The sequence below is a fragment of the Onychostoma macrolepis genome, chromosome 12, assembly GCF_012432095.1.
Source record: "Onychostoma macrolepis isolate SWU-2019 chromosome 12, ASM1243209v1, whole genome shotgun sequence".
NCBI lineage: Eukaryota > Metazoa > Chordata > Actinopteri > Cypriniformes > Cyprinidae > Onychostoma > Onychostoma macrolepis.
This window is the reverse complement of record NC_081166.1, coordinates 11,166,256-11,182,618: the sequence shown is the minus strand read 5'-3', so window position 1 is coordinate 11,182,618 and position 16,363 is coordinate 11,166,256. Positions and strand designations below refer to the sequence as shown.

General features: G+C 36.5%; 1 protein-coding gene across 1 annotated transcript in view; it reads right to left on the bottom strand.

Moving 5' to 3' along the window:
* Nucleotides 1–3,244: 3,244 nt before the first annotated feature.
* atrnl1b (attractin-like 1b) overlaps nucleotides 3,245–16,363 on the bottom strand; it is a 102,813-nt gene continuing 89,694 nt past the window's right edge. Inside the window, 2 exon segments of the mRNA XM_058793282.1 lie at nucleotides 3,245–5,373; nucleotides 12,454–12,568. Of these exon segments, the coding sequence (XP_058649265.1) occupies nucleotides 5,249–5,373; nucleotides 12,454–12,568 (240 nt within the window). The 3' untranslated portion in view covers nucleotides 3,245–5,248.

The following is a 16,363-nucleotide window of genomic DNA, read 5'->3' as shown; positions in this document are numbered from 1 at the left end:
AATAGTTAATAGTAATTTTAATGTTTTCTCATTTTTATTAGTTTTTCGGTTTTAGTAATTTTAAACTTGTTTATATCAGTTATCAAGGCAACATTTCTAATTTCAAGTTGTTGTTTTTTAGGTTGTCCATCTCATTTTTATATTTTAAGAATTTCGGCTTAATTTCAAATAGCCTACTGAAAACTTTAAAAGGCAGTTCATTAAAAAAAGTTTATTCATTTTGGAATAAAGCAAAGTTGTAAACAAAGAAACGAATTATATATTATTAATTTGTCACCGTTTTAAAATGCTTCACTATTTTGACATAGGCTAAATTCACTACATTAGCAAACAAGACTGATTGTGTTAACACTTCACACTTAAGTGGGTTTTGTTTCATTGTTAATTTGTAAACTCTGGACAGTGACAGCCATTAAAATCAGATAGAAATAAAAATGCAGTGGAAGTTAGCTTTAAATTCAGCAAACTTATTCGAATTCATTCTGAACCGCCTTTGAGTTAGCTTAGGTGCTAACAAGCCGACCAGCAGGTTAGGGGAAGTTTGATGGGATAATGTTAGGAAAAATGTATCACGACAAACTTCCTTGACTTAATGACAGACGAATTTGATTTGGCAAGTTGACCTTACTTTAGCAATTAGTTATCTTAGGTTTAGTTCGTTTAAAAGCATTACATCGTTGACAGAAAACTTACCTCCCCGTTTTTTAGTACCGTGAAGAGGATGATGCCGTTGTCTTGATTCTGATTGGACAAAAGACTTGAGGCGCTGCACCAAATGTGTTATATTGGGGAAAATTATCGCTACATCTAGACAAACGCCTATAGTCTCACTCTGACTAGTTTGCAGGTGTGTAATATCAACACTGACGCTATATTGTGAATATATCAATATATTTGTTAATCAAAATAGTATATTAATAAGCAAACAAGTGGGGTCTTGCAGCACCTTAAAGTAATAGAACATTGTTATACAAAACAATTCTACATTACTTGGGAACCTCCATGAAGTTGGCACCCCATAAAAATAAATAATCACCAAAACTATGCCATTGGTTTGTGCTACGTTTGTGCTGATTTGTGCCGTAAAAACGAACGTTTGTGCTGGTTTGGTTTTTGAGATATTAAACATTCTTTTTTGACCGTGTGACGTCACTCTCCACCCCATGTTGCCCAAATCGCTCCAAACCAGCGCAGTTTGTTTGTGCTCGATTTGTGCCGTTAAAACAAACACTGTATCTATTTTCCTTCCTTAAATATAACCAAAATATTTTCGGGAGCTGTGACGTCACTTTCCACCCCAGTTTGTCTAAATCGCACAAAACTGGCGTCATTTGTTTGTGCTGGATTTGTGCTGTTGAAATGAACTTCAAATATATTTCCCCTTCTTCTAAATAACGAAAATAAACTTTTTACGAACAGTGACGTCACTCTCCACCCCATGCCGTCCAAATCTCTCCAAACCGGTGCCGCTCGTTTGTGCTCGATTTGTGCTGGTTTGTGCCGTTCAAATTTACATTGTATCTATTTCCCGTCCTCAGAAATAAACAAATACAAACCGGGCCAGTGACGTCACTCTCCACCCCATGCCGTCCAAATCTCTCCAAACCGGTGCCGTTCGTTTGTGCTCGATTTGTGCCGTTAAAAGAAACAATGCAGCCATGACCTCTTCTTAAATATAACGAAAACTTCACTCTCCACCACATTTAGCGCAGCCGCAGAGTAAAAAAAATTAAAAACAATAATAAAATAAACAGTTAGTGTTCGTGCTGCCTTCAAATTTTAAGTTTAGTCAAGTTGAATAAGCTTAAATTTCAAGGAAGCATCAAGTTGAAATGGTGAGACCGTTTTTTTGTCTTTTTAGCGGCTGCGCTAAATGTTGTGGAGAGTGAAGTTTTCGTTATATTTAAGAAGAGGTCATGGTTACATTGTTTCTTTTAACGGCACAAACCAGCACAAATCGAGCACAAACGAACGGCACCGGTTTGGGGAGATTTGGACGCCATGGGTGGAGAGTGACGTCACTGCCCTGAATTGTTTTTGTTATTTCTAAGAAGGGGAAATATATTTGAAGTTCATTTCAACAGCACAAATCCAGCACAAACAAATGACGCCAGTTTTGTGGATTTAGACGAACTGGGGTGGAGAGTGATGTCACAGCTCTCGAAAATATTTTGGTTATATCTAAGGAAGGAAAATAGATACAGTGTTGGTTTTAACGGCACAAATCGAGCACAAACAAACTGCGCTGGTTTGGAGCGATTTGGGCAACATGGGGTGGAGAGTGACGTCACACGGTCAAAAAAAAAAAAGAATGTTTAATATCTCAAAAACCAAACCAGCACAAACGTTCGTTTTTGTGGCACAAATCAGCACAAACGAATGGCATAGTTTTGGTTATTATTACTTTTTATGGGGTGCCAACTTCACGGAGGTTACATGGGAGCCATACAGTGACTGAGGATTTTATCAGATCTGTAATGTGGTATTAAACAAGATCCAAGATCAGAACTATTCAATACACAAACACTGTGTGACTGCACATTAGTTGCATTTTGTATTAATGTGCCAAGCTGCTCTCTCTCTGATTATGTTGCTTGGCGATGGCAAAAAAAAAAACCTACAGTTAGATTAATGAACTACTTGATGGATGAATTGTATCAATTGAACATTGGCATTTTTATCATATTGCTGTTGCTGCCATTTTATAAAAGCAAAGGCACTCAAAGCTGTGGGTTTTAGGCAATCCACTTCACATCGCTGCCTAACACCCCTTGACTGTGGTAAAATAATGGGCCACTAAAACCGTATTACGGAACACAGATATTTGTTTTGCATGTCAGGGATAACAGGCTCAGATCAGATCAGCCTCCCAAAAACAGTTTACTATGTTTTAACAGGCAGGTCTTCTTGCCTCAACAGTTTTGAGACTAATAGGGGTTACTCTGGAACGAAAAGAAAATACTTGCAAATACATTACATTGTCTTGATCGGCAAGCATAATATTATAACTACACATTTATTTTGCTGATTAAGCTGCTAACTGGTTTTACATCTTAAGGACACACATAAATTAGATTATAAATCTATCCATTTATACATTTTTGGTGCATCTTCTGCAACCAACAGGCATTTTAACATTGGAGTATTTGCTAACAACACTGAGAACCAACCACCAAATGATTGATTTTGTGAAAGTAGTGAGACGAGCTCTTCGTATTCACAGACGCTGGAATGATCCATGAACTTCTGAATATTCAAGTGTTTTATTTTTCCATTCATCTTTAAAATACAATGAAGATTAATGATATGCACTGAGGGATGAATGAATCTGTTTTTTTTCTCAGGTACAGTGAGATGATTCCTGTGTAATCAGTCTGTAGAAATCCTGCGTGACAATCTCTTACTTCAAGATAAAAAATAGCTCAGACACTAAATTCCTAACACATCATGACCTGAAAAGTAAGTTCAAAAATGCCCAGAATAATCTAGATGAGCAGCTTCAGTTTACATCTAACCTTAAAAACAGATACCAACATGAATTGAGTTAGTTACATGAGTGACCTACGAATCAAATCACAGAGGTATTACACAGGAATCAATTAGTTACAAAAACAATTCAACATTTCTTTTTTTCACAAACATTGTAAAAGACAAGATTATTTCTCATCACCGTCATGTACAGAGGGTGGCCCTAAAATACCTATTGACCTTTTAATATCCTTTATTAAAACCAGCAAAAAATACAAACAAAAACATTGAAGTAGCTACTTGAAGAGAAAAAGAGCGATTCACATTAGATTCACATCTTTAAGTCCATCTAAAGCAAACGAGTGATGATTAGGATGCTGTACACTTTTTGCTGTTGCCACAGAGAGGAAAATAAGTCACCCGGACATCCCGTTTTACCCAAGGAGGGCTCAGGCTCAGTCCTGGCGATGTGTTAGAGCAAGGCGGAGGACTTCAGAAGATCCAGTTGTATGGTGAATCCTGGGAAACCTGCTCTGAGAGGACTCAGTCCTTGAGTGTATGAGCAGTCTAAATACACTCTCACCTGCTGGTCTTCTCAAAATCATCTTCCTCTGTTGACATTCACAATATGTGAAACTTAAGAATACAAAAGTTCATTATAAAGAGATGAAGCGTTACTGCAAAGTTATGAGTCACTGCTCATTTAAATCTGTACCGCTGCAAAACGACAATAAAAATAAAGAAGATCAACGGCTTTCCTAGAGTTCCCTAGCATTTCCTTAACAATACTATACACCCGTTGCGATGCGGCTTCTGGCGTAAATTCTCCTGGTTTGTCAGTTCAGCAAGGTGCGATTTCATCCCTCAACTAGAATCCGACTTATCTCTGCGATTTACGACTGACACTCGGTTTCACCCGCACCAGCTGGCTCCTCCATATTACGGTGCAGCAAACGGTGTGCAATATTTCAAGACATGAAGACGTTCTTCGTGTGACACGTAACCCACAAAGTGTTTAAAATTTTCAAGCATAGTGTGAGTGGTTCATGCAAAGTCTTCACAAGAAGAGCATAAGTATGAAATGTGTGAAACCTATCTAGCTAAAAACGGATGTGATCCATTCCTAACACGAGTTTACCAAGCATGAAGCTACCAGCAGCAGAACGTCATTAGCTTACACGACAGACAGCTTTCAGGCCATGGCAAACATTTCTATAGTCCATCTCTTAAATAATATTTCGAAAGAGCTAAAAATTGAGCAAAAACATAAATCTAGTTGGCGAGCATACAAATAGGTGAGCAACCCGTACACAAAACCGGCGACCATCCCGAGACTACCAGAATGCTACTTCTGGCTTAGCAAGACACTCTGATCCAAATTGTACAAACCATGCTAGAGGCACATCTGTGCTTGGTATAAAGCTGATGGGAGAGACCCTCAATGTTCAGAAGGCCTCGAGAAGACGGAAATGCGGGCTCAATGGCGCCCAGAGTCGGATGAATCAAGAAGAAGCCTGTCGATTGGTTCGGAACTTGAGTCGACCTTGTAATGTTTGAGCTTGAGCAGGTAGTGATGGCAAGGTCATTTTATACGGACGAGATCTATTTACGACGTTCAGTTGACGTGGAGAGATAAAGTGAATGTGGAGTGGAAATAGAGGGCTCTCTGTCGCCTAAATAATCCCCTCATATGGGGTCGCTCTAGGCCGCCGTCTGCCTGAAACAGCACAAGAGAGGAGGTCGCTCTGGTGAAGGACAGCCCACCGAGGCCGCAGACGATTCAAACACAGGTGCCCTGGTGAGCGGGAGGCAGAGCTTTGCGGTTCTTCAAGCCTTGGCTTTTCTCTTTGAAGTCCATGGGCTTCTGCTGGGACGTGTCGATAAGAGCGCTGGCGATGGCTATACCTGCAGACAACACACAACAAAGCAAGCCGAGGGTCAGAGAGGAGCAGTGCAGATTCGCAGAGAGCATTCAAAAGCGAAAACGCTTCATTTACATGTCAAAGCAAAGTTATTTTAAAAAAGGGACAATGGTAACTTAAAGCTATCTCTTTCAAAAGAACAACTATCAGCTTGCTCATTTTTAAAGAGGAATTCCTGACTGCTCATGCATAAAGAAGTTTCCACACATGCCTTGGAAGACTCAGAAGCTACACCTTGTTCATCACCAAGGTCATTGGTTTCAAGGAGCATGCCTTTCTCCTATTCTGTAGCCACTTTTCTCTCATTCTTGGATGGGGGTATAAAGTGAGCTCGACTCCTAGTACCCTGCGTTTCGCGCCAGGATTCTGTCACGGACTGCTGTGGTCAAAACCATGGCCGCAACCCCAAAGCCATTTTTCAAAGCAGCATCTCACAAATCATCCTACAAACACAACGGCCACTTCTGTGCTAGTCTGGCACTGCTCCCTCCCTGCTATTGAAGCAATACAATTATCGGAGGGGAACAATTCATTACTTCAGACAGGCCAGGGCAAAAGGAATTGAATTCAGCACATCAGTGTGAAGCTGGAGCTTCAAGCGTTCAGGCAAAGAGGATTTACATCCAAGAACAACCTGAGCCTCAGACAGTTACACACTGCCCTACATCGATTTATTACCCATCACACCTGGGCTGCAGGGAGGAATGTGAAAACTACACGTCTGTCAACAGAACAGTCCTCGGGTTTGAAGCGCGCGGTGTACGCCTACTACTGGAGTGCTTTTAGAGCTGGTTCTGCATGAACTTAAACTACTCACCATTCAGGTCAAACAGGATTGGACGTGAGCCAGTAATGATGGGTCAGCAGTGTATAACAAAAAAAATGCTGCTAGATTTTTTTTATTTATTATTTTTTTTAAACAGTTCAGATCGTGAGGATTGTGGAATAAAAGAGCTAACTTAGAACTCAAAAATATCTTCTCCAGTGAAAAATTAGCATTTAAAACTGTACTGAGCTGCTAAAATGACTTTTGAAATTCTTGGATTTCAGATGTCCAAACCCAAACATAAAGAAATGATCACCTACATATACTTATCAATGTTTTATTTAATTTATTTTATTTTATTATATTTTAAACATGGAATCATACAAGCGATGTAAAGAAAAAATGTGAAAATGTGTGCTTGTAGTATTTATTTATTTTTTTTATTTTTATTTATTTTTAGTTTCTTTTTAAACATTTAATCATTTTGGCTAAGTGATGTAAAGAAACAATGTGGAGATTTGTGCTTGTAGTATTTTATTTTATTTTATAAATAAAATAAAATTAAATTAAATTCACGTCACATATTCACATATGTGACCCTGGACCACAAAACCAGTCTTAAGTCGCTGGGGTATATTTGTAGCAATAGCCAAAAATACACTGTATAGGTCAAAATTATTGATTTTTCTTTTATGACAAAAATCATTAGGACATTAAGTAAAGATCATGTTCCATGAACATATTTTGTAAATTTCCTACCATGAACATATCAAAACTTCATTTTTGATTAGTAATATGCATTGCTAAGAACTTCATTTGGACAACTTTAAAGGCGATTTTCTCAGTATTTTGATTTTTTTGCACCCTCAGATTCCAGAGTTTCAAATAGTTGCATCTCTGACAAATATTGTCCGATCCTAACAAACCACACATCAATGAAAAGCTTATTTATTTTTCAGCTTTCAGACGATGTATACATCTCAATTTCATTTTGTGGTCCAGGGTCACATATATAAAAGCACATATCTCCACATTTTCTCTTTACATTGCTTAGCCAAAATGATCCCATGTTATGAGGCCAGACGTGCACGTTTTCCCACTGAAATCCTAATGAGAAGGAAAGAAGGTCACTTATTTGATCACACATGCATATAATAAATAAACATCCAGTTGATTTTGTTAGCCAGGCGCGGAATGAGAGAGACCTTCGGTACCGTGGAAATCTCGTAGGATCTGTGAATATAATCAATACAGTTAGATGCGATCAGAGGCTGTCTGCTGGCTGAGTTCATTATCGTGTCTAAGTCGAGTGGGAGGCTGTTTCAGTAAAAAAAAAATAAAAAAATAAAGGGTACCACACTTTTAGGATCATACTCTCATCACACCAGGTAGATGTGCAGACAGAGCAGGGTGACAGCTGACAAAAGTGGCCTGCTCTGCTCCAAGCTCCTACATCAGTCAAAAACAGATTGGTCTACTTTGTGAATGTGATGCACTGCTTTATCCTTGCAGACAAACACCTACACATCCATCCTGCTGTGAACTTCCAAAGACACGAACAAAAACAAAGCTCTTTGACGACAAAGTGACATCTGTGCACAAAGCTCCTGTGCTTCTCTCCAAAAATGTTCTCTGTTGATTCAGAAGAGTCTCAGCATTTTCCCCTCAGCCTCTTACTCCTTTTATTTCTCACTATATCTGTATATCTGATGTACCTCTCTCCAAAAGTGCTCATGACGAACTTCAACAGCCCAGCAAGCAGCCACTCTAAAGGTTTCAGTGTCATGAAATTACAAAGCTCTTTCTCGATAGATCCAACCTCCTTTAGATATAACCAAAATACTCTTTTTGTGCATATCAGTTGTTGTTTTTGTTATGTGCCTCTATTTTGTGTTCGTCAAACAAATGAGAAGCTATTAGAGAAGCTTTACTGAAACAAAAGTTGTTGTTGTTTTTTCCTCCAGATCAGTCAAGTTCCTGGGGAGGAAGTCAAGCTTAAAGGGACAAGGTCCCATAAAGCAGCATGTTGACTGACAGGCGTGCTGAGAAGAGGAGGGAGTAAAAGGTTTTTTCTTAGCCCAGTCTTATCATTCTGTAGCTCTTAAAGCCAGACAGAGGTCTATGAGACAGACCTCGAGCTGACATGGCTTTTAAAGCACTGCCGTCTAAATATATGCGCGTGTGATATGTCAGCACGAGCTCTCTGAAAAGCTGCTGTCAGTTGAAGGTGAAAGACAAAGATGGGGGGGAAAAAAAGACAGAAACTGGACACCATCATTACTGAATTGATTATTTTTTGTTTGTACATTCGTAGTGGCTGTGTTTGGTGCTCATAGGAACAAGACAATCCCTCGTCTCAAAGTCAAGGACACTGAGAGGTACAATGTCTCCTCAGATTTTCTTGGTCCAATAAGCTGTAACAGACTAGATCTTTTTTATTCAGGCTATAGACAGGAGACATTCAGACTAGGGTAAGCCATAGTGGTGTAAGAGGATATGACAGACAAACTTTCATCAGACCACCAGGGGAACGCTGGAGAACTTCTCTGACTTCCTGCATGAAATTAATTCCCACATGAGAGAATGAACCCCATGCAACATAAGTGAGCAGCGGGCATGTTAATTCGGTGTAAAACATTAACTGAGAAGCTGCCTGTACCATGTCAGCGTTTTAAATTTCAGGCAAATTTTATGCTAAGGATAAACTTACTAAGCCCACATGGAGCTAAATCACAAAAGAACATGCAATAACAATTATATGTATGCATGTATATGTATGTATGCATGTATATGTATGTATATATATATATATATATATATATATATATATATATATATATATATATATATATATATATATATATATATATATATATATATATATATATATATATATATATATATATATATAGATAGAGATAGATAAGTATATGCATGCATTATCATTTCTTTGATTTTTACATTCAGATTACCTTTGGTGTAATGCTCAAAAGTTAAAAAAAAAAAAACAATTTTAATTTAATAATTCATTAATTTCTTCTGCTCATCAAGGCTGTATGTATTTGATCAAAAATACAGAAAAAAAACAAACCTGTTATTTTGTGAAATATTATTGCAATTTAAAATAAGTTTTATATTTTAATATACTTTAAAATATAATTTATTTCTGTGATCAAAACTGAATTTTCAGCATCATTACTTCAGTCTTCAGTGCCACATGATCCTTCAGAAATCATTCTAATATGCTGATTTATAATCAATGTTGGAAACTGTTGTGCTGCTTCATATTTTTTGGGGGGCCTGTGATTTTTTTTTAGGATTCTCTGATTAATAAAAAAAGTTAAAAATAACAGCATTTATTTAAAAAAGAAATTTTGCGTTACAATATACAATGCTATTCAAAAGTTTGGGGTCAGTACATTTTTTCTTTTTTTTAAAGAAATCAATACTTTTATTCAGGAGGGATGTGTTAAATGAATAAAAAGTCAAAGCAAAGACTTATATTGTTAGAAAAGATTTCTATTTTGAACAAATGCTGCTCTTTTTAACTTTGTATTCAAAGAATCAAATAAAAAAGTATCACATTTTCCAAAAAAACAATATTAAGCATCACAACAGTTTCAACACTCATAATAATCAGCATATCAGAATGATTTCTGAAGGATCATTTGACACTGAAAACTGGAGTAATGATGCTGAAAATTCAGAGCTGTGTCACAGAAAAATATTCTATTTTAAAGTATATTCACAAAAGTTGTTTGCACTGCGCTCTTCCGTCACTTGATCTTTCGTTTAGGTGCGTATATCCATTAAATCACTTAATAGTACAAAACCATGATCCGCACTCACATGAAACAGTCTTTTCTTTTCATTTATTCTACATTTATCACCAATAAGACAAGGACACAGACGTTTCGGCTCAAAGGCCTTCTTCAGTGCGTTAAACAATACAAATTCTCCACCCACTTTTTAAATTACTCATTTGACGTAGGATTGTAACGATATACCAGTATGACGGTTTGAACATGCACGGTTATCATACCGTAAACAATTGCATATCTACATTTTTTTTTTTTTTTTTAATTACAAAAAAAATAAATAAATCTCACCCACGCATATGCAATTTATTTCGGCTGCTTCACTCTGTATTCACGTGGCTGCTTACACTCACTTGCAGCGGAGGAAATGGCAGAGACAGAGATTATATCTAATCTCCATCCCCCGCCGAAAAAAAGTTTAAATCTGCAGTATGGGGATAAAAAAAAAAAAAACCAACGTGGGGTTGTCCTTGAGGACGGATCCAATTGGCAAAAAAATGTGGACGCAAAGTGGCTGCAAAAGCAGGCCATACATCCAACATGTTCGCTCATATTCACGGACACCATCCCTCCGTGCTAATAAAGGTATGTCGCATTTATAACAAGTTAAAAGGCCGTATAATTTCTGTGATGCAGAGGGAATCCTGGTGCAGTCGTGAACATGAGATTTACACTATAACGTTAACGAGGTTGTCACGTAAAACGTGCAATCTGATGGATGGATAAATCAAAAGATATGAGTGGCGCCGTTTTATCTACTACATACTGAAGTATGCATGCATGACACTAATGGTGTTTTCAGCATCTACAAACATGAACATCAGCAGAGCTGCTCTGAGAGAAAACCTAAATAAACATTTCCCAGTTTTATTTGAGACAAACCATTGTCAAATAGACTCTGAAACTCAAAGGTCCGCTACAACCCGAAGGCTGTCAGCTTTAAGGCTGTAACTTGAAGGCATGACAGAAATATATTAGCATTGTACAATGTACTTACAATTTATAACAACAACAATAATAATAATATTATTTATAATCATTAATTTATTTAAACATTATTTTTAAGGAATATCATATTTGTCCATGTTTTAACTTAGTATACCTCTGTTGTGCAGCACTTTGCCAAAAATGAAAGTTGTTAAATTTTAATTTGATAACATTTTAAAACATTAATTAAAATGTTAAAGTGTGATTATAGATATACATAAGGCTTATAGTTTTATTTTTTAAATAAAAATAAATAAATAAATAATAATAAGGGAGACTTACTTTCATTAAAATGGTCATTCATTAAAATTATCATACCGTGAAAATCTCATACCGTTACAACCCTAATTTGACGTCATCGTTATTTTAACTGCTAGTTTATACAAGAATGATAAAAATGAAATCCGAGGTAATTTATGTGCGAATAAGTTATATTGTAGTGCAGTGGTGGTTGTGATAATGGGTATGATATTTAAATGCAAGTTGTTTAATATTGAAATGGAATACATAAGCTATAAATGAATGAACATTGGTAAATGTACGATGACGTCAAATGAGTCATTTAAAAAGTGGGTGGAGGATTTGTATTGTTTAACACACTGAAGAAGCCTTTGAGCCAAAATGTCTGTGTCCTTATCCTATTGATGATAAATGTAGAATAAAACGAAAAGAAAAGACTGTTTCATGTGAGTGTGGATCATGGTTTTGTACTATATTTTAAAGTATATTAAAATAGGAAACCAAAATTAGAAATTGCAATAAGATTTCACAATATTACTTTTTTTCTGTATTTTTGATCGAATAAATACAGCCTCGATGAGCAGAAGAGACTCCCTTAAAAAACATTAAACATCTTACTGATCCCAAACTTCTGAGCAGCAGTGTAATTATTTAATGTTAAGCCACTGTTAAATGCAATCTCTCTCAAGATTACAAATTTCAAAATTAATATCCATTTTTCATACTGCAGTGTACATTATAGTACTATGATGACTAAATTAATTTGTAGCATTTACTTGCAGTATTAGTGTTTCATTTTGAATTTATTTAGAGTGAAGAATTTTGATATTAGCCACAGCGTCAAAAATCGGTGTTCGCCAGATATTTAATACTAGTACATCCAAGAATTACAGAAAAATGAGCCACTTAGTGTATTTCAACTGACACAACCACTTCTAGCGATAAAAACTGATTATTATATTATCAGGTTATTATGTATTTGTGTCTGCATAATGCTTCTACCTTGCACTATGGTACAGTTATGGTATCAGATGCTAAAGTTTTTACATTTATGCATTTGGTAGATGCTTTATTCATTGCATGCATTCATTGAATGCTCTCATTCAAGCAATGCATTCCCTAAAAAAATCGAACTGGTTACCTTGGTGTTACCAGCACCATGCTCCACAGTTTAAGCTTCAGACAAGGTAAAACAAGGTACTGTACATGTAAAGTGGGGACATATTTTAGGACACCTTTCAAAAATACTGACCTGACTGGCCAGGTGGAGGAACACCAGATGCCCCTCTTGGGAGGCACATTAGCACTGTGAGCACTGCTGCTTTACTCCCTGAACAGGGTTCCACGGCAACAGGCTTGGGCGGTCCCTGTGGAGAGATCAGAGGAGAGGAAATGTGTCATCTATAACAAGCCTCCTCCCGAACACATCACCATCAGTCACAAATGTCACAGCACTCCGTGTGAGCTGACATTGTAGGATGTCTCTCGCACGTCAACAGAAAAGGAAAATTCACATCGTGATAATCTCAGTAACAAATCATCTCCCTGAAACTCAAAGACTCAATGCAAGCCACTTTCAAAGTTCACATCATGCACGCACAGGCGGAGAAAATCTGTGACATTTGAGGTTGTTGACTACCAACTCGGGTCGTGTTGTAGCACCAGCCCTCAGTTCTATAAATGCTGCCCTGAATAGAAGTATGCATCAGCGGGTCTCTGATGCAACAGTGGAATGAGGAGGAAGGAAGCCACAGGCAATTGTGATCTTAAAATGTCATCTTTTATCTCACATTACAGATTATTCAGAGCTGGTTCACTCGCATTCATATGAATGCTTTTCTGAAAGGATTTGTCGATTGTTTTATGTGTTTTAATCACAAAGGGAGTCATAAATGTCCCTGACAATGAATAAAAGCATTGTCTTTTAAGATTCCCTCAGCTCATTAATACACTCTCGTTTCTGGCCCTCCACACACACACACTGACTCAGCTGTAGAGTGGCTTTATTCACCATTTAAAGAGAGTGCCTCTTCAAGAGCTCTTCCAAGAGCGTGCTGCAAGATCACAGACTTTGGCAGCCAATGGCTTTCCACAAAATGAAGCTTTAATATCTTACCTCAGTTGCCAAAATGCGTAAAAAAAAAAAAGAAAAAGACAGACACAAAAAAGGAAACAGACGCCAACTATTATTTTCTGCCAAGAATGGTCCTCATCGAGCCTATAATATGAATTAAGCGCCAGCCGTCAAACCAACAAAGTTACTCTAAGGTACATTTCTCTAAAGCAGGAATGTTTAATACAAATCTGTCCCTTTCCCACCTCAGAATAATTATGGCAATTATTGAAGCACACAGCAGACATTTAAATGAGCTCTCTGTGGCTTTGGACTGATATGCAGATGTGTCCTACTGCGTCATATCACCCAACCAAACAGACCAACTCTGCCTATATCCATTTTTAAGCTTAAATTAAAAATAAAAGTTTTTATTAATTACATAGATTCTGAAGAAAATGTGAGCTGTGGTTACCCGATGAAAAGCTGCAGCCATATAAATAAAAAAATATGTTTATAAATTATATAAAATGTATTGATTATTTCCCTTGCTAAAAGTATATATACACTGCAGTTCAAAAGATATTTAATGTTTTTTAATGGAGTCTCTTATGCTCATCAGGGCTGTATGTTTGATTGAAAATACAAAAAAAAAAAAGAAAGAAAAAAAAAAAAAAAAAAAACAGTAATAGTGAAATATTATAGCAATTTCTAATATTGGTTTCCTATTTTAATATGCTTCAGCCAGCATTTAATACATCAGCCATTACTCCAGTCTTCAGTGACACATGATCATTTAAAAAATCATTCTAATATGCTGATTTATTATCATTGTTGAAACTATTGTGCTGATTTTTTTCTTTGATTCTTTAATTAATAAAAAAAGTTAAAAAGAACAGTCTTTACTATCACTTTTTTATCCATTTAAATCCATTGATTTAAAGCATACATTTCTTTAAAAAACAATAGAAAGAAAAAAATTAAACTTTTGAATAGTAGTGTATACTGTAACACAAAATTTCTATTTTGAATAAACACTGTCCTTTTTAACTCAAAGAATCCTGAAAAAAAAAAAAATAAATAAATAAATAAAAATCACATGTCCCAAAAATATTAAACAGCACAATTGTTTCCAACACTGATTATAAATCAGCATATTAGAATGATTTCTGGAGGATCATGTGACACTGAAGACTGAAGTAATGATGCTGAAAATTCAGCTTTGCTTCACAGGAAAAAAAAATATTTTAAATGATATTAAAACAGAAAACTGTTATTTTAAATTGCAATATTTCACAAAATTAGTTTTTCTCTCTGTATTTTTGATTAAATAGATAAATTAGATAGATAGATAGATAGATAGATAGATAGATAGATAGATAGATAGATAGATAGATAGATAGATAGACAGACAGATAGATAGATAGCAAAGGAGGTAACAAATGCATAAATATACACGCCAAAGACTATCCAAAAACATAACCTTTCTGGCAAGATTTTTTTTCTCGCCTATATAAAAATCACAGCGAATGTGTTCAGTTCTAAAATGAAAGAATGCCCAAGCCCATCGCTTTTTCTCATTTCGTGAGAGAACTCATGGGACGTGATGGCACAGGCGTGGAGGGGCTTGTGAAAGGTCAAATTAAGCTTGCGCTGACAGTGATGTCCATCAAGCCTGGCGGACAGAGGCTGTTATCAGAGCAATATCTGTCTCTTTGAGAGGAAAAGAGGCCACTTGTGCTGCACTTAAAAAGTTCAAAGCCATTGTTTCTGAGTGACAGGGGGTGGCAGGGGGCGTCTAGCTTCCCTTCTAGCTCCCTCATTCCTCCGTGCGCAGAATATCATTGTTTTTCCTTTTGATTTTCTCTCTCCCTCACACGGTTTTGCCATTTCTTTATCAAAATCAGTCTGTGGTGGTCTGTAGAGATATATCCTCAATTGCTACTAAGATCTTAAGGGCAAGGTTAAGTTTAGTGTAAAATGTAACCATAAGGATGGACGTCGATACAAATGTTTGCTCTACTAGCCAGACTATAGGGTCAGACTATAGCGCCCCCCAACACTGCACATTTTGTGTGTCTCCCTAACCAAACACACCCGATTTAACTCATGAGCTCATTAGAAGAAACTCCAGGACCTGAAATGGGTGTGTCATAAGGGAGACATACAAAATGTGCAGTGTTGGGGGGCACCCAGGACCAGAGTTGAGAAACACTGCTATAGGGGTTTAGCACCCCATTTATCATAAGTGATAGACAAAACAAACCACAGCGGCCTCAAGACTCTTCACTCTGCCTGTTATACACAAATGCATCCTCTTGCTTTTGAATGATACAGCAAACCTCATTATTTCTAGCAAAACACACCAATTAAGTGATTCATGCTAAATATCACACTTAATTACATATCTCCATTTTCAACCCTACATTTACGTATCCATTTCTGGCCAGTGCTATTGTCTGAGCTTGGTAGTTATGCATAATGTACAGATCCATTTCAATTTCACACCCAAACATGCATTACAATAGACTCTTGCTCAAAGAGGTGACCACTTCTTTACACTTTAAAGTAATTTTAACTTAAATGACAAAGAAAACGTTCAAAGCTTTGTAACATTTGTTCTGTGAGTGTACTGCTGTACATGTCTTTTAAAAAGTCCTCGCAGGAAAAAATTAAATATTACAAAATAAAATTATTTTATTCTAAAATAGAATATTGTGAAATAAATCAAGTAAGTAATTAATTACATATTTTATTACTCCTATTTACAACAAAGGGAAGGATCCCATTTATAGAATTCCTATAAAACATCCAACATATAATACCAAAATGACCCTAAAAGGTTCTCATTAGTCTGTTTTGAGTTTGTGGGGTCCATGTATTCAATGTATAAACCGTATAAACCACCTAACAAGATCTTCATTCCTCCCAACAACTCCAAACGATCAGACAAATCCATTTTCATGCACTTACTCTCATCCCTTATGGTTTTGGATTCAGTGATATTCGTCTCATTCACATTAGCTTTGCACCATACAGATTACAGTAATCCAATTGCAGGCCATTTAGAAAGCATTGCTATGATGCAGCTAATGAATAACAATACTGT